General features: G+C 38.8%; 1 protein-coding gene across 2 annotated transcripts in view; it reads left to right on the top strand.

The window, feature by feature from the left end:
* Window positions 1–24,166, top strand: part of shisal1b (shisa like 1b) — a 61,675-nt gene extending 37,509 nt beyond the window's left edge. Inside the window, exons 3-5 of one of the 2 annotated variants that reach the window (XM_030137176.1) lie at window positions 2,171–2,384; window positions 7,153–7,455; window positions 20,683–24,166. In XM_030137176.1, coding sequence (XP_029993036.1) covers window positions 2,171–2,384; window positions 7,153–7,455; window position 20,683 — 518 coding nt within the window. In that variant the 3' untranslated portion in view covers window positions 20,684–24,166. Of the gene's footprint in view, window positions 1–2,170; window positions 2,385–7,152; window positions 7,460–20,682 lie in introns of those variants that run through there. The other variant, XM_030137175.1, reaches the window with a different exon arrangement.
* Window positions 24,167–25,847: the final 1,681 nt, after the last annotated feature.

Raw genomic sequence — 25,847 nt, 5'->3', positions numbered from 1 at the left:
AAAAACATCTGCCACTGACTGAGACCTTCATTCTTGCTCTTATTATTGGTTATAAATGGATGAAACTGATTTCTTCTGGAGACACAGAACAAGTGAGTATGTCCTGGTCTGCTGTGATGTACATTAACCTTCATCAGCCCCATGAAGTGGTTCTCATTATCTCTAGTTCATATCTGTGATGGGTTCTCTGATCATTCATTACTGTCAGATAAAGTCTGAGCTGCTGTTGTAGCAGATTCCTTTGATTCGGAGTTTAAGGGTAATTGTTATTCCTTATTATTCAGGGTGCCTCTGTGGTTCACCTGGTAGTATCTGAGTCTGCTGCCATGAAGCCTGGGGTTGATTCTGGCCCAGGTTCAATTTGCTGCATGTCATTCCTTTTTTCTCTCTGTTGACTGTCACCTCTATCTATCCTAATAAAAGCGGATAGATGGATTATTGCATACTCAATTATATAACAAATACAATATTGTTGTTTTCCTTTGAGGATGCCAACCATGCACATATTTATTTGCCTGTGAAACTGCACAGCCTTTACTATACAGTTTCAGCTGACTGCACACCACCAATTGTTTCTGTACTGTTCCATACACAAGTGGCTTTTATGTGAATCTACTTGCTGAAAAGGAGTAGCCTGCAGATGTGTTATATTGACTTAATCTCTGATGAATGAGTTAGGAGAAAGTGGGTTTTTTTTTGTTTTTTTTTTACTGTCTTTTATTTTAGTTCAGTTCACTTGTGTAGAGGAAAAACTCTTCATGCTTAGTGTCTTAGTTCACCTGCAGAGGAAGCTCAAGACTTTTAATGTCAGCAAGGATATTTAATCTCTGGTTTACATGACACTAATTGAATCTATACACGTCCACAATATTTCAGAGTAGTGCAATGCCCTTAACACAAAATAAGAATTCTCCTGCATAACTAGCACAATAATTGGTTCTGCCCTATTTACAAATATGTATACCCATTATACCCCAACTATCAATCTATCTACAGTCACGGAAAAAAATATTAGACCATCAAAAGTCATCAGAAACAATGGTTATGCAATCAAGTACTAACTCCTGTGTGTATGATGTGACTAAAATAGACAGAAAAGAAATCATGGAATACCTAAAAGCACTGTTTTTGTCAATACAATGCCATAGCTATTGATGTAAGAACTATAGTGATTTTGGTTATTATCAAGAAAACCATGGAAAATGGCTAGATATCAGCTCTGAAATTAAACTCTTATGAGCTATTTTTGTTGTTATCATTATATTTGTCCAAACAAAGGTACCTTTTGTTGTACCATTCATTAAAATGAACAAGAAATTAAAGAAAATAAGGGTGGTCTAATAATACGACTCTATCTATCTATCTATCTATCTATCTATCTATCTATCTATCTATCTATCTATCTATCTATCTATCTATCTATCTATAGCATGCATTCTCCATGTATCTTTAAAGAAAACGAAGAGCATTAATCCTTTATAAGGCACTCGATAAAAATACTCTTTTCAGTTTTCAACCTTGGTGTGTTATTGGAGGACATAACAAAACTGTACTCCTTTTGTGAAATTTTTCAAAATGTTTCATTGTTATGTAGAAAATCGAGGTCAGTGAAGTTACCTTGTTTAGTTCCTTACCCGCAAGTGGCAAAAAAAAAAAAAAAAAAAAATCCAAGAAGTATATGTAAAAAATAGAAGAAAAACACTTGTAAGGTGAAAAGAACATCCCTTTTAGATCAATCAACAACATAAGTGCAGATCCAGACACCTGTCAACATCCACATTATCCCTCTGAACATCATTCTTACATTAGTACCATTACTTCATGGTACCTAACAAAGCAGGTACACTCACTGTTCATGCAGAGCTGGACCTTACAGACCCTGTAGACCACATTGGACCTGAGATTGTTGACTCACTGTTGTTGTCACTCTTTTGTAATGTATGCTGAAATTACCATAAATAGTCACTTGCCCAATAAAGGGTAACATATTTTGTAGTTTGGTAGCTGCAGACTGAAAAGTGTTTCTTCTAGACAAACAGTTTTACTCTGTAAAATCAGATAATACTTAAATTTCTCAGTTGTATGTCTGTATGTACACTAGTACAGTAGTTTTGCTTAGTCTTCCTCCTCTGTATTTACATATAAACTGTGGTCTTTCCCAACACTGCAGCTCTATCAGCTCACTACCGAGTGTGTGAACCCTACTCTGACCACAAGGGGCGTTACCACTTTGGCTTCCACTGCCCACGCCTCTCAGACAATAAGACCTACATGTTCTGCTGCCACCACAACAACACCGCCTTCAAGTACTGCTGCAACGAGACTGAGTTCCAGATGGTCATGCAGATCAACCTCACCACCACCTCAGATGGTTATGCACACAAGTAAGTTGCAACAACTGCAATACTAATAATGATAAATATAGTATATTACAATGGGAATATCAGTGGTGTAGTCCAGGGTATACTTATTTTTCAGTCAGCATTGCTTGTACCCACTTCTAAATCCCCCTAATGTGCACCATTCAGTATTATCTGAGCCAAATTGCCCATGTTTTCCCCTAGGATGGTGAAGCCATGACTCGCCCTACTCCGCCTCTAATTGGCTAGTACTTGGTACCTTCACTGATTAGATTGGTTAACTTTAGGCATGAGGACTGATGAGCCAGTCAGGGGCAGAGTTGGGGGATGTCATGCCGAGGAAAATATTATTAACTTAGCGCCAGAGCCAGGGCTCTGCTTAGCACAGGCCACCTCTGGAACCTGATTGGCCTCCTCAGGTGCCAGTTCTACCCCAGTTGATTGACAGGTCACTGCACGTCTCTTTGAAAGATGCGTGATTATTGGAAATGCAAACAAGAAAGGCAGAATAAAAGTTTTTCAAATGAGCGACACATATTGAGAGAACCTACTTTCACGGAATACCTAATTCTGAGTTTTAACGTGGTTTCAGAATGAGTCACTGTTTTAAACTACTGGACATATGACTGCACATTTAGAGGGGAGATTTTGTCACCAATAGTTAAACTGTGTGAGTAGGCTATGTTTGCCACATGTTGAATACATTTACATTCATGCCGCTGCTTGTGTGACCAGTAACACCTACAAACTGCTCCTGATCAAGTCATGATAATTTTATAATGGTGAGCAAATATTACTGATGGATTTTTGGGTAAACTAAATAGAGTTGTCTTATATGTCAGTGTTCCTAAAACAGGGTGTTTTTCTGGACTACTTTGGAAAAAAAAAAAGGGGGGGGTGGGGGGGGTGCAAAAATTTAGAGTATACCCACTTCTGCAGGGACCAATACACCACTGGTGAATATGTATTCATCTGAATTGAAAAATAACTGATGATCTATATGGTAAGTAAATCTCTTCACATTCAGCGTGGTGCTGCTTAATAATGGAGTTGTTCAGGAGACGGCAAAAGTTAGAATGTCAACTGTTGATTTGTTTTGAGCACATGTAATTAAGAAAACAACTCAAAGGTTATGAGCCATCATGGGAACAGAGTGGCGGTGCAATCTGTGACAAAAACTTCTAGGACAGAAAATTTAACCAAACCACAATGAATATCCATCTACTGTGAAACATGGCAAAAATTGAGACAAAAATAAAACCTCCATGGTTGAAGCCATAATGTACTGAATTTTGATTGCAGTTTGGCACAAAGAGCGGCGGTTCGACACTTTCAGAGATTACATTTCCTCAGATCAGATTAAAGCCTATGTTATATTTTGTTGCCTCATAAACAGAGTGCTCTCTTGACAGTATCACACTCATTAACACTGCTTGCCTCTTGCTCAGAGGTTCAGATGACATTGATCAACAATACGCCTACAGATTCAACAGAGAAGAGCAGATGCTGAGTTCTTACCTGCATCAAATCCAGCCTTTTTTCTGAGTTGTGTCCTCTGTCAGCCTTCCTGCCTCTGTCTACAGCTGATACCACAATAAAGCAGAAACGCCAAAAGAGAATCTAGAACAAAAAGGGAGTGAAAAGCACATGATGAAGGCTGTTGTGTTGTGAGTGAGATGCCTCCACATGATAGCTCTCTAAGTCAGGTGTGAAGTGGAAACTATTATGTCAAGTATCATAATGTTATCACACACAATCAAAGCAAATAATCAGCGCAATGAATAATACACTTTTCTAGTTCAGTTAATACTTAATTGCATTATCCATGCCAAAATGTCTCATATTTCCACTGAGGACAAGTGAAGGCTGCCTCATCCTTTCACCGCATAAGCAGGTTCAAGTTGAGGAAAGGACACAGAAAATGAACCTCTTGGGAGATCTCAGTAGGATGTGGGTGACAAAACCACAGCTCTTTTGACTAATGCCCTCACAGTGGGTCTCTTTGTTGGCAAGTTCACATTGCCCTGGAGCAGGTCATGGTATTTCATTTTTGTGTCAGATGGCCCGTAAGGCCACTCTTTCATCTGGATTCACTGGGTGATAGGACTCTGGGAATGACATTTAGCCCTGGCCCAGTGAGTTAAATTAGCTAAAAATCTGCTCCCAGCCCAAATTCAATGGCTATGGTGGAAATAGATTTAAGATTTACTGCAGTTTGAAGAAAATCCAGAGGCATATTTCTGCTTAGTGTTTTTTTTTTTTTTTTTTTTTTTTTTTATATAAACTCCTTCACAGTCTGTTATATTGTGCTTGACATGCTACAGTGCTAAAATGTATTCAGAGTGAAAAAATACCGAGGAATAAATTTTTAAGCAGAAAAAAAGCTACAAACCTTTGACAGAAAATCAATTACACCTACTTCTCTGGAGGACGGAAGCTTCATATTGAATAACATTTGTTTTACCAGTGTGGAGATGATCAATCCTTCCAAGGGCGAATGTATATTTGTAGTAGGTAACACTTAGGTTGACTCACATTGTGCTCTACCTCCACAAATCAGCTTAGCAGAAATGTAAATTAAATTGTATAATAATAATAATAATAATAATAATAATAATAATAATAATAATAATAATAATAATTTGCATTTATAAAGCACTTTTCATTCAGCTGAATCTCAAAGTGCTACAGAGAGAAGACAGTCCAATAGAAAATAAAATACTATATCAGGAATAAAAGACTTAAGCGAATGAAACAAAGCATCATGGAGGCCCATAAAAAGCCTGTCTAAACAGACATGTTTTTAGCCTCTTTTTGAAGGAGTTCAGTGACTGAGGAGCTCTGAGGTGGTCAGGGAGGGACTCCCAGATACGGGGGGCGACAGAGGAGAAGGCCCGGTCTCCCATGGTTCGAAGTTTAGTTCCGTGGGGGAGGAGGAGGTTGATGCTGTGGGGCCAGAGACTATGGGTGGAAGTGTGAGGGGTGAGGAGGTCCTTGAGGTAGTCGGGGGCGTTTCTATGGAAGCAACTGAAGGTGATGAAGGTGGTCTTATAATTAATTCTGAGGGGGATTAGTAGCCAGTGGAGGTTATGGAGAATGGGAGTGATGTGTTCCTGTTTATGGGTCCGTTTGAGGATTCTGGCAGCACTGTTTTGAATGGACTGGAGTTTTCGTAGCCGTTTCTGTATAGGTAAACATAAGGCTGAAAAGGATGAATGTATTTGTTAGTTAACTTATCCGAAGTGGAATTGTTTAACTGTAGGTAGAAGGTGATCAGTACATCCGCAGTTTAGAGAAACAGCCAGTATTAGGATCAGGGATGGCACTGAAGACGATTATTGAGGAATTATGTCAATATAATTTTAGATTATTACAATGTAAATGTATCTTGTTTTTAGGGTTTATTTTCTTTGCATTGTCAGCTGAAATACATTTTACTCACATTCTATCTTTATTGGTGTGTTTGGTATATAAGTATACATACACTTGCACATCTACACAAAATAAAGCATATTAACAATGCTATTCATGATTTAGATGTATTGACTTGCCATGTCATGTAGTGCATGTTTAATCTTTTCCAGTTTGTAAATGTGTCATCACATTATCCCGTACATTTGAGTAGGGTGGTGGATATCCATTTTAACAAAATAATCCCAAAAATCTCAGGACTTCCAGGAGTGTTGATGCCAGATACAGCGTAGAAAAGTCCACTTACTGTAAACTGATCTTGATCTTTTTTTAAACATATCTGCTGCTGGCTCTGTCCACAGTGGTACATGACTGAGTTTGTCCATGCAAATCCACTGTAGGTAATACACTCACCTTAAACAACCCCTTTAATACTGATTGTATCAATGATCACATAAATTAACCCTTTAAGGATGCATTTAAAATGGTCTGACTTAGTGCTCATTAATGGTGCATGGACATGCACTTTAAAGACATGTACTGAGAAAAATATCCTTAAGGTCACATTATTTTCAAAGATAAGTGGATTTACTTGACTAATAACATATTTCAACTTCAATCACTGCAACCAAAACAAATTGCAAATTGTGTCTAAAAGACATAAGTGTTGGGTTTCCTTTAATGTAAATCTGCATTTCAAAGTAATATCCTTTCACCTCCATCAGAGTCAGAGTAATATGTTTTCCATTTGCCTGTGCTTCCATCTGCCATTTGTGATATTCCCCTCTGCTCTGTACACACAAACACAGCACATTCACAGATATTTAAATTCATGTTTTGGCAAATGTCTTAGAAGCTATTTTTGAGCATTTACCTTCCTGTACTTTATGCATGTGGGTGGACTAAAAGCAGGTTTGCAATTTATGTGCCCCACATAACTCCAGCATGTATCATGTAATACATGAAGAATATTTATAAGAGGTGAGAACCTGGAGCACGGATTTTCCTCGGCAATGTGGAAGAGCCAACATGAAATGGATTAAAATGTCTCCCATGCTAATGAAATTCTTTGTCCAATTTAAGAAGCAGTATTTAAAAAAGCCGCAAATGGAACAGATGGGGATTTGTTAATATATTTATTTTTTTACTTGTATTTATCAAGGGTGGGGGGTGGGGGGTTTGATGAAGTTCCATGCTCTTTTTCAGCTTGGTCTTGTCACTGAATAGCAAACATTCACACATGGAGGATTTATTATAGCCACTGGGAGTTTAGGGCCCAGCTTAAGGGTATAAGGATGGTTGCTTGTGAGCAGTTGCAGAGTGTTTATCATCTTCTTCAGATTACACAGAGCTAACAAAGCCAATCTGTTTCCCCCCACAGTAATTATACAGCCTTGGTTGGGGTGTGGATATATGGCTTCTTTGTCATGGTCCTGCTGGCCCTGGACTTTCTCTACTATTCGGCCATTAACTATGAGCTGTGCCGGGTGTACTTGGAGAAGTGGGGCCTGGGAGGGCGCTGGTTGAAGAAGGCTCGGAGTCAGTGGCACAGATCCATGCCAGAGGAGAGTGACGTTCAGGCTCAGGCTCAGCCCATGGTCTCCAGCCACTATCAGCCACGACACAGCCTCCGAGGGGAAAGCCATAGCCCCACACTCCTGCCCTACAACACATCCACTGCATGGTAAGTCAGTCTCTGTTACGTGACGACAGCCGACCTGCTGTTTGGTTCAGATATCCACCATAAGGATGCAGCAATCATCACTGTGGACATGTACTCATGTAGGTTTGCATCACAAATGCCCACAGCTGCATAAAGAACCAGAAGTATGATTATGATACAGAAAAGCAAGTGTTTAATTAATGAGGCTGGGAGTTAAACACAAAATTATATCACTTGACAATTATTGCACAGAGAAAAACTCACAAAATCCCCCCCAGAGCAAGAATTTAACAAACTCTTACAACATAATACTATTGCTTCATGCTCTTGCTAAACCTATTTATCTGAGAACTTTAAATGGAAAAGTAATTAAAATTTTAAATTTAAAAGTAATTCATCAACACTTATTATGAAATAATTCGCTGAAATATGCTTTTTTCAATGAGAAGCAGGTATTTTCCTGGATTTATTTAACTGATCATGTACAGTGGTGTGCAAAAATATTAGAGCACTTGTTAAATATTAAGAAACTGGTGGTTTATTTGTTCCCAGAGCCTGAATTTCACTTTTTTGCCATTGCAAAAGGTAAAGGCAAAAGCACTGAGAATATTTCTCCTACAAATGTATCAGCCCAGTCCTTCTTTTTTTTACATTTTACTCTAATATTTAGTGTGGCCCCCCTTGGCAACAATCACAGCAGCGCATCTTTCTGGCACTGTGTCGATGTATTTTCTGAGAGTTTCAACCTCAGTGTCATTCCACGCTCTCAGAAGCTCATTCCAGAGAGTTTCCTTAGAGTTTCCTTAGATTGTTGCCAAGGGGGGGCCACACTAAATATTACAGTAAAATGTAAAAAAAAGGACTAGACTGATAAATTTGTAGGTGAAATATTCTTAGTACCTTTGCCTTTACCCTTTGCAATGGCAAAAAAGTGAAATTCAGGCTCTGGGAACAAATAAACCACCACTTTTTTAAGATTTGACAAGTGTTCTAATATTTTTGCACACCACTGTACATGATCATGAAGAGTAAATTCATAGGTAATTATAGCAAAACAGAGAAAAATTAAAAGAGTGATATTTTGTGTTTTTTAATGGAATTATGCATTTCAAAACCTTTCCCTGTGGCCTGCATAAACTGTAAATGCTATGCTTGGGTCTGAATTCTTCATTAATTCAACTCCACAGGTCCATCTTCAACCTTATTTCTGAGTAATGACACCAGAAAGGTCATTTTGAGCGCTGGCCCTTTAAATGCAAATGACCCACTTCACACCCCACCCCCTCCAGGTTGTTGGCTGTGCTGCTCTGTCACGTTCAGCTACTTGAGTTCATTAATACAACCAACAACTGAACATTTTAGGTAATTGGCTCGAAGTTTGGACATATTTTCAGTATGGACGACAACCGCTGCTGCTGACAAACAATTATGTCGTACTAGGAGAAATGTTCGTCAGAAGTCTTGACCTTATATGTGCAAATGTTGTGACATAACTAGTTATAAAACATAACAAATTAAGAAGGAATTAAAACAGGTTGAAGAAATCCACTCGATTCTTGCTGGAATTAATATAAAGATAGCTTTGCAGCACCTGGAGGGTTCAAATTCAAACTTTATGAACTATTGGGGTCCAAATACACAAATCAACGTACCAAAGTTTAATAAAAGTGGGTTTAGCAAAATATGACCTCTTTAAGAAAAAGTTTTTTCCAGTAAGATATATTGTTTACTGAACATAAAAAGAGTGGCTACAATCACTATCATTTACTGAAGTACATTGGTTTTATTGGTGAATCAATGTTGCAGAAAATAACTGTGTTTCCGTGTTCACTACGGAGGCTCTGAACGTCAAAAAAAAAAAAAAACACCTGACACTGAAAAGCTGAGAAACCTTTGGTTGCCAGTGGCTGTTTTGGTATTGGAGGGTTAATGAAAGAAAAACCACAATGAAAGCAGGCTAACAGTGAGCAGCGATCTCAATATATAATGAAAATATCAATATAAAATAAATGAAGGTGCAAAACTAGAAGCACTCGGAGAGTGCAGACCTCTGCCAAGGCAGATCAGTGGGCCCCCGTGGACCCCCACCCCTAATCACCACCAAAATTAAATCATTTGTTCCTTGTGCCAGTATCAACATTTCCTGAAATTTTCATCCAAATCCATCCATAACTTTTTGAGTTATCTTGCACACAAACAGATAGACAGATAAACCAACACTGATAAAAACTTAACCTCCTTGGCGGACGTAATTATGAACCTAAAATCCAAAAAGCAAGAAATATGTATGTATTCACTGCACTGGCTTCTGCAGTATTTTAAAAAGTGGATGCAGTTATGTACCAAAATGTGCATCTTAGCTTAATGCCTCTACACACACTGACTGCAGCTTCCATGGACTATGATTCCAACTGTGGTGAGTCAAACTGGCAGGAGAATCTGATTAGACAGCCTGCATATTTTAATAAAAATATTAATAATTGGCGGCAGGCTGATATAATATATTGTACTCAGGGTTTTCCTTATGCTTTCAGAGGATTTAGATACTGTCTGGGTTCCAGAACTTTCCTTATGTCATAGGCTCACAGGCCGAGGATCCCTCTGCTAGAAATTTACCATTTTTCAGCAAAAATTTCATCAGTTCCCACCAGTCTGGAGCCTTACTGTTATGATATCTGTGCACAAAAAAGTGAAAAAGAAAAACAAAAGGCTAAAGAAGCATGATGGGAAGTGATGGTCATTCTATCTACTTGTTAATGCTCTCCACTTTGATTTTACATAAACGTGTCTTACATTGTGACCAAAATAGCTTGATTCCAGTGCCTAAGTTTTACAGTGATACAGGGAAAACCCTGGTATTGCTGCAGTTGCTGTACTATAAATTAGCATGGATATTATTACATTTTAAAACAGCTTTTGTGTTTTGTTTTTCACTTCCTAATCAGCAGGATAATAAAGCAAAGCAATTAATGTTTATTTCATAACTAATACTAATGCTCACTTTCTCGGCTACTTTGGATCCCTTAAAGGGTCATGTCTCATTAAAAACTTAGCAAACCCTATTTTTATCACATTTTTTTGTTAATCTCCTGACCTATTTTTTCTCAGGTTGTTTTTCTCCTGAACTCAATGTTTTGTTACATAGAAAGCAACATATCAGTAAAGCAGAGGGTCTATAGCAGTACAAATTAGAGCACTGCTTAAGCTCAGACATCAAGCTGGAAATCCTTGAATCCCTTATTGAGATCAGATGCTGTTTATGAACACACACACACACACTGTATATGAGATCAAAATAATAACAACAACAACAACAACAACAACAACAACAATAATAATAATAACAATAACATTATTATTATTGCCATTATCAGTACTCAAGTTGTAAAAAGAAAAAGATCTTCTTTTACACACAGCCCTATATAAGAAAGTGGGGTGGCGGTTTAGCCAACCACAATGCAAAATGCGAGACATAAGACCAATGAGCTTTCCTTATCATAGTGAGCAGCCAGAGCCATAGAACACTGTTATTCAAGGGCTCTGTGTGCAACCCATGAATCTTTTTTCATTTGAATACACCCGAACAGGAAAATGGAGATTTCCCGAAATCTCCAAGTTGGCCACGGAGTTTTCAGAAACCTTCATTTTCAGTGGGCGTGACCATCGTTGTCATATAAACGATGTGCACAGAAAAATCTGTTTTGCCAGATAACTGGCTATGTGTAAACGGCCCCTAAATGTCAAGTCTAACCTAACGTTATGTCAGTGCTAATGAAGTTGTTAGCTGGGTAATGTTAGTTAACAAGGCAGAAAATGTAAGTTCTGAAGCCCGACCGATTAATCTGCACACCAATTAATCATCATCGGTCAATCTGTACTTGATGTATTAACTTTTTTGCTGCACGGACATTCTGTTGCTCACTCCTCCTGTGTGTCTGTGCTGCCTGGAGAGTTAGCGGAATAGTAAAGCGTGTCAGTTTCACTTTCCCTTCCGCTCTGACAATCACGCTACCCCCCCATCATGGACCATTTTCCCCCTGCTCCGACAAGCACGGACCGCTACCCCCCACCCCACTCTACAAACTAATCACCCCCGACTCCTGTCTGTGTGCTTCCTGTGTACCTCACACTTTCATTCTGCAGGCGCGCCTGAGTATTAGTATTGTATGTTAAATGCAGCTTACATTTTAAAGAATTTACCAAACAATTTTTATGTCACTACTTATTAAATATAGACTCACATCTTTTCGCAAAAGTCTGCTCTCCCCAGCATAAAAACTACCACATCTACAACCCGTGGGGAACCACGGGTCACATACTAGTTTAATATAAGACTATTATACACCGTTTTAAAGTTGTGTAAATTATGTTTGTGAGATAAAGAAAGATTTATGCAACTGTTAATTCACATGTCCACCATTATCTAATATACGACTGTTATATCCTGTGTATATCAATGTTCTTATTTCATATATCAGCCAATATATCGGTTATCGGCTAATAGATCGAATATCAGCTTTTTTTAGCCCCCAATATCAGTATCGGCATCAGCTCTAAAAATCCCATATCAGCCGGGCTCTAGTAACTTCCACACATAAACATTAGCTGTGTTGTTATATCACGACATTCTACCTTAGGCGACTGTCGTAAGCTAATAGAAGTAATGACTAAGATTCCTGACTCTTTGAGTCTTTTTGAAAACCAGAAGTCCCTCAGAGAGCTTTGTCCTCCTGGTCACTTGGCCATGGTGCTGAAATTCCACCTGCACACGCTGGTATGACACTTACTGACGTCGATCAAAGAATAATAATAATAAAACAAGAAATCACGTTGTATCATTGCATGTGTGCGTGCTCTCTCACCCACAGTATTTTAATCAATATGCGCAAAGCACCCTACATGTTGAAATAGGAGTAATACCACATTCATTGATAAAATGACATAAGAGATGGAAATGAGGAATGGCAGTTTTAGACGGGGGATGATTTTGACCGTTTATATTTCAGGGGGGATGGAAGTCCCCCTCATCCCCCCTTAACTCGAGCACTGGTTATTTTTAATAATAATAATAATAATAATAATAATAATAATAATAATAATAATAATAATAATAATAATAATAATAATTTCAATACATGGATTGAAAGACACAGTCTGACTCTGCCAGTCAGCTGACTAGTAGATAACTTTCTGCTAAGCATCTCATCTGATTGTCTTTGATCTGAAACTAGCTGTACTCTGTCTTAACATCCTCTTTTTTCCTGGTTTTAAGTCTGACTAATTATAAGGGAGCTGTCATTATTAATGAACAGAAGAGAACTGAGGGTGAAGGCTCCCCTGCCCACCGGGGGGCCCTAATTCATATTTAACCTGAATGATTTGACACAGAGACACATTAGAAACTCTTTATAGAGATTTTATAACATAATAACATCTGCTGTCCCTTCAGTGTATCTTTTTATTACCACTGAGCGCAGCCACAGAAATCTCAAGGTGTGCTCCACTTCATGTCACTGTAGTTAAAACATTCAATGTGATTTACAATGCCAGGAGTGAACTGTAACATGCAGCAGCTGCAGGGAACTTTCCTCTTATGGCAGACATTACTCACATAATATAGCTGTGCAATCACAGAGCCCAGTCTGAACAAACCTACATTTTTGTGCAGTCAATTTTTCATTCAGTTCTCAGTGTCTGAGACACCATGCACCCTATCTGTTTGACTGGGGCTCTGAGTCTCTTCCTAGAGGTAGAGATCTCTCTCGGGTCATGATAATTTAATGTGAGCAGAGGTTTGACAAATGGTTCTGAGAAGCAATGTGGACTGGGTGAGCCATAGATAGAGAAGTTGGCATACTGCAGAGGGATCCTGAGGCTGCTCTGCTGGTGGAAACATAGTTAACTATGACTGGACATATCCATGGGGCCTCCTCATTAGACATGAAGACCGTTCACTATGAAAGGACTCATCAATCCTACACTGTAAGTTGACCTCTACTGGCAGATCTCCAGCTGTAATTCAGTGGATGTCTATAAAAAGGAGTAGAAAGTGCGGCAAAATGCTCATTGAAAAAGTAGGCCTTCGAGAAGTAAGAGTGTGTTAAGTCTATGGTAATTCCTGCTGTTGATGAGTGATGAGAACTGCTTTGGCTATGACCCAGAAAAGAATGAAAAGTAGTGTGGGATTATCTTGTGCAACATCTTCTTCTATAAAAAGAGAGCTGCCCAGTAAACAGGACAGCATTTACAAAGACCTAAAAATATGCTTGGATAATTACTTATATCACAAAATGGGAAAAAAATTGACAGATGCTGGGAGCTAAAATGACTTCCCAGCCTTTTCTGGGGCAGGATTAGAGGAGTATGCTCACCATCTCACACAGTGCAGAAGAGCACAAATAGATCATTCTTACACTTTTTTCTTAGATGTGTTAAATTACTCATTACTGTATGTATACCACACTTATGTTGCCTACATAGTGCATCACCACATGGCTCATGGTTCATTTGTGGGGGTAAAATCTTCATCCCCAGAGAGGATGCTGGGTAATGGCACAGAAAACTGGGTCTTCTTATTTGAACATCTGTTGGCCAAATGTAAACAAACAAAGATGGGGTCAAGTCCCACAATTGGCGCAGCAGCATCTAAAAACAACCCAGTCAGGAATCCAGCACAAATGGCTGCCAATGCAGCAAACAAATGAAAGTCCTGAGATGTTTCTCCACATGAAAAAATCTATTTCTTTAATGCTATTGGCAGAACTCCAGAGTTTACACAAATACAAGCAAGAGTCTGTCAAATGCAGCTAAACATTTTCATTGGTCACACTGGACACCCTGACATTTAGCAGGTCTGTCTTTGTGCACAGCAGTTTGTTTTCATGTGGGTCTCCCTTCTGATGATATGATATTCATCTTTGTTGAATGTAGTCAGAGGAAAAAATAGAATGTGTGTGAAAATGTGCCCTGCGATCGTTTTCAAGCAACATCACAGTCTAAAAGCAAACAGTTCAGAATGAGGAGAAAAGCCAAAGCAAGAACTTCTTTACAACAACTTTAATCAGATAACATCACTATCCTTGTATCATAAACAGTTACAAGCAATATACATTTACTGGGATACTTTCTGGTTCAGCAACCTTTGCTTTATTCAGTTAATGACCCCGACCTTTTGGCTCAAATTTAAACCATTCATCCCTGAGTCCAAATGAATGTTTGTATCAAATTTTCAGATTAAAATCAAGGCATTCCTAAGATTTCATACTCATTAAAATGAAAAAACATGCGGTTATAGTAATCGGAACCTTTGATCTCTGGTCAGCAAAATCAACTCATGGCCTCATCTGACTTCAAACCAGAGTAAGAGTCACCACATATGAGGCAAAAGTATCTGTCATCTGTTAAGAAGGCTTGTCTAACTTCTGTACCCCAGATATGATGATATTCAATGCAATGTTTACCAGGACAGTAGAGCAACCCCCATCTCAGCATTTAACCCTGTAAAGCCTGAACCATTAAATCAGTGACAGAAAATTCCAGTTATTTGAAGCTGGAGCCTTTATTAGTCCTTCTGAACAGTGAAAAAAAAAAGTTTTTTTCAAATATCAGTTTTCATGTATGAGTTTCAATTTTGTATCATATTTGATACATCGGGTCTCAATGCTCAAATATTATTTTTGAACAAACAAAAACAGATTAAAACGCAAACATGTCTAAAAAATTAGTGATTGTTTTTCAAAATTGGCAAAGTTTTGCCTCCTGAATATCTTGTAGTGTTACTGGAAAGGCCTCAGGTGAATGAATTCCTCCCCCTGGTGGATTATCTGTCTATTGCATGTATCCAATTGTATACATCAGGTTTTTCAAGACAAAAAATATCACACTGATCATGTAGAGGGCTTCAAAACTCACGTAACAAATATGATACGTTTGGCGTCATAGGGTTAAGCACCAGCAACATGAGGAATGTTTTAAAACTATATTTTAGATTTTACATCTCTACAACTACTATTTTTAATAATTAAGAGAATGGCAGTCATTACAATACTTATGAGGGACACTGTAGCTCAAAAAGCACAATGAAAATTTTTGGGTGCACCTATAATTATGTGGTGCTGCACTATAATTTAAAGTCCACCAATGCAACCAATGCTGTTGTTCAGCATGTCATAATACTGTTTACAATACGGCTGTCATGCACTGTTAGGACTTCACATCAGTAACCATGGAATGCATTCACTGAAATGTATGCAAATGATGAAAACTTATTTTATCCTCCGCTGAATGCCAAATTACAAACTGGGGCTTATCTTCACTTGATAAGAACAATGTTTTGTGTCTGATGAGCCAGAAGATACAAGCGTAACAAATTTAATTAATTGCATTTAATTGCAGTAAGCCAATGGCATCAAGTCAAGCAGTGTTCCCAAACACCCCGACTGTATTCTTCATCAAACATCAAAACTTTAAAACATTTAATTCAACATGAGTTAAACTGTTGATTGTTTTCACTATCAAGAAAAAAGATGCAGTGACTGTTAGGCTACTGCTGTTTCCAGCCCTAAAAGGCCCAGATCCTGTATCTCTGACACAGGTAACCTCTCTGTGCCATATCTGCTTTCTCCTAATCCTCATCTAACATCAACTGAATGCCAAATAAGATATTGGGGTTTATCTTCACTGGATAAGAACAATCCATTGTTTCTGGATGAGCTTGAGGATACAAGTGTAATGACAGTTTAATGGTATTTAATGGCAGCATCAAGGTAATCTATGACTGATAATAAATAGTCAGAGTTTTATTAAAGTGAGCTTTGGGTCATGACCGAAAGGACAAGATCCCGGATACAAGCGGTCGAAATGAGCTTCTTCCGTAGGGTGGCTGGGCGCACCCTTAGGGATAGGGTGAGGAGCTCAGTCACCAGGGAGGAGCTCGGAGTAGAACCACTGCTCCTCCACATCGAGAGGGGCCAGCTGAGGTGGCTCGGGCATCTGTTTCGGATGCCTCCTGGACGCCTCCCTGGGGAGGTGTTCTGGGCATGTCCCACCGGGAGGAGACTTCAGGGAAGACCTAGGACACGCTGGAGAGACTATGTCTCTGAGCTGGCCTGGGAATGCCTTGGGGTCCCCCCAGAAGAGCTGGAGGAGGTGTCTGGGGAGAGGGAAGTCTGGGCATCCCTGCTTAGACTGTTACCCCCGCGACCCGGCCCTGGATAAAGTGGAGGATAATGAATGAATGAATGAATGAATGAATGAGTTTTATTAAAGTAGGTATCTGAAGATAACTTTTTTGACTTGTAACATTGATATGAATAGACTGAAGATACAGTAGAAATAAATGTGTGCCTGTATCAGTAGTGTTGTAGGAGTAGTGTCCATAAAAACAGTGTAGAAAACAGAGCTGAAGCCTTTAAGCTTTTCCCTATGAAAGATGCACCAACCATCACATTACCACAGGACTGAACATTTTGGCATCACACTACTTAGAGCTCTAAAACAACCCTTAAAGTGTAATAAACTCTGCTTTTCCTGGAAGCTCTATCGTCATGGGCTCAGCAGCACTAAAACTTCACTCATGTCCATTTGTGGCTATTAGAACATTAACAGGTTGGCAAAGTTCCCAGGTTGAGCCGAACATCCTTTCCCACTTGTCTAGCTCTAGCACTTACTGGCATCAGTGACCAACAGCCTCTTATGGATATCTGAAACCTGGAAGGGTATTTGTCACTTATATTAGATTCCTTGTGTAGCCTCCTCAGATGTTCACTCCTATCTGAACTGCAAGAACTAGCCTATGTTATCTGCTGCAGTCATTTCAGTTGACCTTCATTACACATCTTAAATGCCTTTCGTTTGTCTTTAGTCAGCACTGATCAAGAAGCTGTATAATAGAGATAATATATATATATATATATATATATATATATATATATATATATATCCAAGCTGTTCCATTGTTTGTATGTTTTGTCAGAATGAATAAATAACACGTCTCAACATTGGTTTAATGTATGCTGGGCATCAGCCAGAAGTGTCAGATAAAAGTGGGAGCAACGAGATGTTGGACAACATCAAATGACACCACTGCACATCAACCAGAACACGTCACAGTCCCTTGGCAAGTCATAAATCACTTGGCACCAATTTACAGCAGCGCTTTGTGCCAGTGACCACCCACTCAAGGGTGATAGCTTACTGGGCCGGCTGAGCTTAGCCATAGGAAGGACAATCAATGTGAGTTGGCATCTGTCACTGTATGTTCATCATACCTGACTCACCACAAGCCGAAACACTACCACAGCATCTCAGTGACTCAGCAAAATCACTATCGAGTAAAGTTTGTTGTCATCATTCACTGTCATATTGCTTTGGTCATAGGTAACCATCCCTAATGGTAGCACCTGCTGTTCTGTCTGTACATGAAACGCCACAGAGCCACCCTGCACTCAGCTCTGGGAGCTGATATGAACCTTTCACATTTTTCCGTGTTTTGTTTTTTTTCGACCAGTCACTGTGATCAAAGCCTCCCTGTCTCCTGCATATTCACATCCATCTTTGAACTCACTGTTTGGCTTTCTGTGGTAATAATAGAATTGTACATTATGAAATTATTCCTGGCCTGTATGTCCACAGAGCAGCATGCCAAGACCTTGTCCAATTAAAGCAATGCTCTCCATGTGGTGTGAGTTAATTAACATCATAGATGCTACAAAGGCAACCAGGCAGGGGGCTCTGCTGCCGGCTAAACAGAAAGAACAGGAGAATAAGTTTAGCTCCTTGCAGGTTGTTGAATGGCTTTTGGCACAGCCACCAGCAAGGTTGTATGAATCGTTTTGGTTTATTTTTGTGCTGAGATTATGATCTTTTATTTGCTTTGTTTTTGCATATTAACTTTGGAATTTAGAATTTTTTCTCTAGAGTAAAACCTCAAGTTTTCAGGTCTAGAAGCAACAGCTGTTAATGAGCACAAGCATCAATGTCACATTACCCCGATCTCATCTTAAGATCTTTAAAAGAGGAATTCTCAGATGACAAGATGGAAACATTTACTTTCACATTTACAAAGTTCTTACATCATTTTGGCAAGCAGTCTTTACAAGAATTGCATACTTGTTGGCTTTTTGAAGCACTGCTGCTCTGTTTTATTGGTCTTTATGTTTTAGGGCCTCAACCTGATTTTCAGACCATTATGTTGTTATATAGAGATCACTGTCGACTAGGAAGCACTGTAGCTGTGCCTGTGGTAAGTCAATTAAGTATCAGCAGCTATCTTGAATGGGGTTGGGCCAATGTATAAATTCTCAAAACAGGTTTGATATTAATCCTTTATTGGCAAGTGACTATTTTTGGTAGTTTCAACACACATTGCAAGACAGTGACAGCAACAGTTACAGTGAAGACAGTGAGTCAACAATCTCAGGTCCAATGTGGTCTACAGGGTCTGTAAGGTCCACCTCTGCATGAACAGTGAGTGTACCTGCTTTATTAGGTACCATGAAGTAATGGTACTAATGTAAGGAATGATGTTCACAGTGATAATGTGTCTGGATCAGCACTTATGTTGGTCTAATGTTCTAAAAGTGATATTCTAATGTTCTAAAATAAATATTTCTTTCACATTACATGTTTTTTCTTGTATTTTTTATATTACATCATGTTTTTTTTTTGGCCACTTATGGTAAGGAACCAAATGTGTGTGTGTGTGTGTGTGTGTGTGTGTGTGTGTGTGTGTGTGTGTGGTGTGTGTGTGTGTGTGTGTGTGTGTGTGTGTGTGTGTGTGTGTGCGTGCGTGCGTGCGTGCGTGCGTGCGTGCGTATATATACAGTATATACACATGTGTGTGTGTTTTGACTTCACAAAAGTAATAAAGTCTTGTTATGTCCTCCAATAATACACTAAGGTTGAAATGTTGAATTTCAGAGTATTTCTGAGTGTCCTATAAAGGGTTAAGCCAAAGGCCAGACTGAACTGGTGTACCAAATTTTACCACTAGGTTCTTGCACTTCAATTCAGGACTCAGCAACTGCTTCAAAGTGGAAGAAATGACACTCTCAGAGTTTGCAAATGAGAGTGTAGCAACTCCAGTCCTTTTGATAGTGGTAATGCACTTCTAAGCTGGTTTGACAAAACACCAATAATGAGAAGAAGAAGCAGCAGAAGTGCCAGTGAAGCGGCACTATCTCCAATGCTGGTACAGCTCCAGTAGAGCTGGCTATGCGAGGTAAACACAGCCCAGTAATCAGTTTTGCCATGACTTTTTTCCATTTACATTTGGCCTCATCTACATTTTTCAGCTCACTTCTTTGATCAGCTTCAAATCCGACAGAATGAACAATAGCTGGTGCAGTTTTACTTTACTTCAAGACTAAGTCTACTATGTCGACCCTTGTCGTCAAAAAAACTCCTGAACTTAGTAGACGTAGTTCACTTCCTCTTCTGTGATCTGTGTTGCCATCACTCTTGCCACATACTCACAAAATAGATCAGATTATGTTTATTGTGTTGTCATGTAGCTTATAACTAATGCAAAATGAAATAAATGATGCAGTGACATTTTCTTCTAAAACAAGTTTTAGAAAACAAGTCTTTTAACACAATTTGCTCAATTTTTGTATTACATGAGTCAATACAACATTTTTCATTTTTAGACAGTTGGTTGGAGAGTACAATTATTCCAAGGCATTATTTTGAGTTATAGGAAATTACGTTCAAGTTTTATAGAGTACACAGCCAATTTGGAAAATGTCTAAATAAATACATTTACATTAATAATCAGTAGGATCCAGTGGATTTTAACAAAGCACTTCACATATGACAAAATATAATAATGCAGATATAAAATCATGACTGTTTGAAGAGAGTCAGGTGATAATTGTATGACTGTGTGATTTGTAATGTATCAAAAACCATGACCTCTAACCTTCCAGTTACAAATCCCATATCAATTACCAGGACTGTTTTTAGCTGATGTTCATCCTGTCTCTGTCGCTTGTCTCGTGTGTGTTGCCTTACTAACCTAATAAAACCAACTATGAAAACTGATCCAAAACAAACAGATCCACCCATCACATACAACAACTAAACCTAAACTAAAACCAAACAGTCTACCTATTGACAAGCAATGCAACATACGGTTGACAGGTTTGAAAATACCAAGCCAACTTTTAAAAAAAGTTGTTCATCAGGCTGTTGTTTCTGAGGTTAAGGGTGCACCCTCACACTCTACTTCTGTGTTCTCTTTTTTGGCAGAATAATGCTGGAGTGGATCGACAGAAGAGTAGCAACACCTTGTTTCCTTATGTGGTGCAGATGAGACGCCTGACTGATGCACATCTCTGGACCACAGACACAAACACCTCCGGTGGGCTAGCCATACTGTAGTAGTGAGCAGTGACTACAGCCCCTTTCTAATGAGCACAAAACATCCATGGACTGTCTGCCAAAATGGCATTTAAAAATCCAACTGAACAAAGCGGCAAGGAAACACAGTGGACTATACTGCTACTGCCACGGCAAAGGAACAACAGACACATTCACTGCTTACAGATGTTCAGTGATCCCCTAAAAGGCTGCCAAGGCCTGCAGTATCCCAAACAAAACCGAGCAGAACTGGATGAACTGTACTTGCAAGCAGGAAAGCTTGCCTGTTTTTTTTTTTTGTTTGTTTGTTTTGTTTTTTGGTTTTTTTTTTAAAGAAATCATCTTTCCAGTTATCAAATGTTTATTACACTGCTGTGTCTGTTTGTGTTCAGTAGCAGTTAGGCACAGTTGTGGATTATCTATTTGGTGATTTATTTATGTGAACTAGTCAGAGAAATATAGTGGTTAACATTCGGAACATGTAACAGCTTAGGTTGATGCTGAGCATCACATTTAGAGTAGAATGTTTTGTTACTTGCTGAATACAGACGCAAAATATCTCTGCAGCCATGTTGAAAAACAAAATGTTGCATAAAATGTTTTAGGTCTCCTTTCTGAAAAAATTGTGATTTTGCTATATTGTATGACCAGGACATAATGCCATACAGTTTAACTACTATAGATCTAATGGATTTAGATTTTTCTCATCACGACTTCCCACTGGTTTAGTGATGGTGAGGAAAGATGATAATTCTTAGTAAATTATTTCACCCAGAACATGAGGATCAGGGATGCATTCACAGCAGCACAGAACTTAATGCTCTGTTAGACACAGACCTGTTATAAACCTTAACCTTTGGCTATGAACCTGCAAGCGCATTTAGTTGTGATAATTTCCTGGTAAAACCTCATCCAATCACTAGCTTACCCTTCCTCATTACCAGAGATGACTGAAACAGCTCCATTAGCAATATGATATCAATGAACATCCATTTGGTTCCTTTATAAGGACTTCTTTATATCCCACATTGGTAAAAGACAGTTGTAAGTGATTAGCCATATAGAAATACCATTAAAAAACGACATTAAAACCCCATCACTGTCAGCAATAATGTACAGTACTTTAATCAGAGGGATGGCATGGTATGTAAAAGTTAGAGGAGTGCATGTTAATACTACAATCTGAGGTGAAGTGCAGACAGCTTTTAGTTGGTTTTTAAGAAGGTGAAGTCAAAGAAATGGACGTAGAGTATTTGTAGGTAATGAACTTCAATCGCAAGACCTCCTTAATCGTTTCTCAGCTTTAAAAAGGAAATAGTGGAAATATAATCTAGGGCTGCAACCATGTAGTTTCTTCATTGTCATTACCACCATGTTTGCAATTAACTGATTAATCATTTGATTTATAAAATATCAGAAAATGACCACTGTAATTTCTACAGCGAAATATCATGTTTATTATAATTTATTTTGTCAGTGCAAAGATAAAGATAATATCCAATCTCCAAAGACCTTCAGATTACTATTACCCACAACAAAGGAAATCAGTCTATATATGTCTATACAGAACAACTCGGTTTTCTACAAGTTAAATTTATTGTTTTTGTCAAATTAATCTGATGGTTTTAAAGACAATAACATTACAGCTCCAGGTCCCAGTCAGAAAGGGAACTGAAGGCAATATTCAAGGTAAAAGGAAAATATTCTAAGCATAGTATTCACCTAAATTGATATCAAATTATTGATATTAAAGTCAATGTTACTGTTGCTCCCATCCTACATTTCTGGACACAACAAGCACATGTTGACCACTGTAAGAAATGCACTGATTATGGGACTGTACCTCATGCTTCCCCACTTTAAAAAATCCAAACTCTTTCAGAAAGAACAAGGAAAGTGCACTAGTTTTCCTTTTTCTGTGGATAATCATAGTGACTAATTGAATTACCACTTCAGCTCCATAATGATCACAACTTAAAAAAAAACAAAACCTGTTTTTACTTGGGGATATAAATGTCATCAATTAACTGCTGTCAGTGCAGAGAACAAAGCAGGTGGAGATTTCAGGCTTAATGTGTGAACAGTATGTTTAGTCCAGGTTGACAAGGTGGGTACAGTAGGAGAGGGGTGTCTGTCTCAATCCTGCATCTGCTAATCTGGCAGCTGGGAGTCTGTATGTGCACAATATTTCTGCAATGTCCTAACTGAGCAGAAGATACTGATAAAACCAGTCTGAATCCCTAGAACTGCTGAAGGGAGCTCTAAGCCTTTTGATTTGCCACTAAAATGTGCAGACACTAACAAGCCAACCATAAGACATTTTGCCATCATATTTACAATATCTTCTCTGTTCTGTGACGTTTTACTGCGCCCTAACAGAACCCTGGCCAAGTCCTGTTAGTGGACCTGCCAGCGTCAAGTTATCAGCAATAATATTCCCATTTGCTGAGTTGTTAGAGCAAGTTAATTCCCATTTCAATGGCTAAAGTTTAATTGCGTGTGCGCCCCAGCAGTCTTGTGCCATTGCTTTCAGGAGCAGAGAGAGAAAGGATGTGTCCAAGTGAAATAATTGGCCCAGAGATCAGCTGTGGTTCTAAATTACACACTCTTGCTCTGTTTCTGTAGCTGCCTCCTTATTTCTAGTTCTACTGGCAAACAGGGAGAAGTTTTTGACAGGTGCTGCAGCACAAAAGCGATTTAATTAGTCCCCAATGCTGGATAAGTAGGAGAATCAGATACGCAAGAGAACATGTCGTTCTTCAGGGCTGTATACTGTGTATTCCGACCTATAATAAGGCTAAGGAGGTCTGTTCTTATCACCAATAAAGTAATAGTTACACCCAGGGAAAAAAAAAAAAAACAAAAAACCTTCATTTTGCCTCCTACAAACAGTAGCAGGGTCAAAAATTGATTTCTTCGAGAGACTAAAGAGGACACCTCCCCTCCCTCTCAAAATGTTACAAGTTGGTTTTGTGATGTTCTCCGTTCTGTTGAAAACAGTCTTGACTCTGGCCCGATGTGATGTGGTACTGTAAATCAGCTCAACCCTCTTCCCAAATGAAAAACAAACAAGAAAAAAACAACAAAAAAGGATGGGAAGAAGGGAAGCTCACATCTGTTTCAGTCTCTCCAGGTTGTCATGGTAACAGTTGCCTTACAGTTGAATACCCACCTGTACACAGAAGCTTTGTAGTAGTTGATACCTCACTTTTTGGGTGTGGTGGTGATGATGATGTGCACCACGTTCTGTCTATGTATTACTACTAGATGGAATGTTACAGTACCGTTTTCAGTTGGATTGTTATTGCACTTGTTGACTTTGTATTGTCACGACAGGGAGAAATAAAGTTTTATCTTTTCCAGTGTGTTTAAAGCCCTCTGTGTCTGCTACTCTTTGGCAAAAGAGTCTGGTTCTTGGATAAACCTTTTAAAACTAAGTCCAAAAGGAGCCCAGAAACTGAGCTAATGTTCAGAGAAGACGAAAACTAGGCTACAACTGGAGACACTAAACAACATGAGTTACTTAAATAATTAATGGATTTTGTAAATGCAAATATTGTAGCCTATATATTCTTCTTTTATTTTCCCTGTGGGAAACAGAAAAAAGAATGTGGGACACATTTTACCATTTGGAAAAGTAAATACAGATAAATTACTAAAGGTGGTCCCACACTTTTTCAGGTTGAGACCCAAAAGACAAACGCTGTTTCTTCCTCAGGACTCAAATCTACAAAACTGCATAATTTTACTGACTTATCTCCCTTCAAAACAATATTATATGCACTAAAATGCTGCAAAGTTAATCCCAGATAGAAAGATAAAATCAACAACAGACACATAAAACAAAAAAATTCACAGAACAAACTCCTTTTTCTGCTGTCAAAATAGTCTACAGAAGTTTCTTCTGTCATTTTTGGCCGCCTATTGAGTAGTTTTTGACTTTTACATCATTTTTGATTTTGACACAAGCACACGGAGAACCCAAACGCAGCACCACAGGATCAAGTCTTTTAACTGATTTATTAACAAGCAAACAAGATTCTGACAAGGGGCAGACGATGGGATGGTCAGGGCAGGCGGGGGTCGAGAACCAGGGAATCCAGACGTATCCAGTGGGGACAGACAGAGCCATGGTCAGAGGTCGGAAGGAGGTTCGGTATCCAGGACTGAGACGAACAGGCTTGGTCATACGAAGGTGGGTCAGTACCGTGGGCAGAGGACAGGCAGGCGTAGTCAGACAAGCGGGGTTCAGGGATTCCAGACAGGTGGGTCAGGGCAAGGTAAACAGACTCAGGAACAGAGATTCAAACAGGACCACTGGATAGTAATACAAGGTTGACAATCTGGTGACATACACATGCAGAGGCAGAGGTTAAATAGGCCCAGGCCTAATGACGGCAGCTGGGAACAACAGGTGAATGGAGTTGAGTAATTAGAGGAAAGGTCAGAGAGATGAGGAGATGTGATTGAGAGAGAGAGAGCAGAGCAGGTAGAGATGTGACAGATTTGTTACCTTCCACACAATTTTGTTTTATGTCACATATATGTTATACCTTTTACTGAGACCTGAGATCCATTTAACATCAGTAAAATGTGTATGAAATTAATTCACATGCATGGCTAAAAAATAAGAGTCACCACATGAAGTGAATGAAGCAAATGTATAATCTATATCGTAATACTGGAAGGTCTCAGAGCGTCTGCGTGTGTGTGTATCTGCACAGTTCTGAGAAATTGAGACATTTTTAACTGGCCAATTTGGCACCTACAGTTGAGTAATAGTTCAATCTCCACATTGAATATCTCAGCAAATTGATAGGACCAATATTTTGGGAGATACAATAGCCTTACAATCATGTTGTGACACCCATGGTGGTTGACGGGAAGCGCAGTACCACGCTGCATGACAGAAAATGAAGTTCTAATGAATGGAAATAAATGCTGTGACATTTATTATAACATTGCATAAACACAAACTGATGCACCAAAAGCATTCCAATAAACATTGGGCCTCATACAAGAAAACACATAAAAACAGAATTGTCTTATTTTTG

The sequence above is a fragment of the Sphaeramia orbicularis genome, chromosome 6 (assembly GCF_902148855.1).
Source record: "Sphaeramia orbicularis chromosome 6, fSphaOr1.1, whole genome shotgun sequence".
NCBI classification, from domain to species: Eukaryota; Metazoa; Chordata; class Actinopteri; order Kurtiformes; family Apogonidae; genus Sphaeramia; species Sphaeramia orbicularis.
The sequence above is the reverse complement of the archived record's forward strand: the minus strand, read 5'-3'. Positions and strand labels throughout refer to the sequence as shown.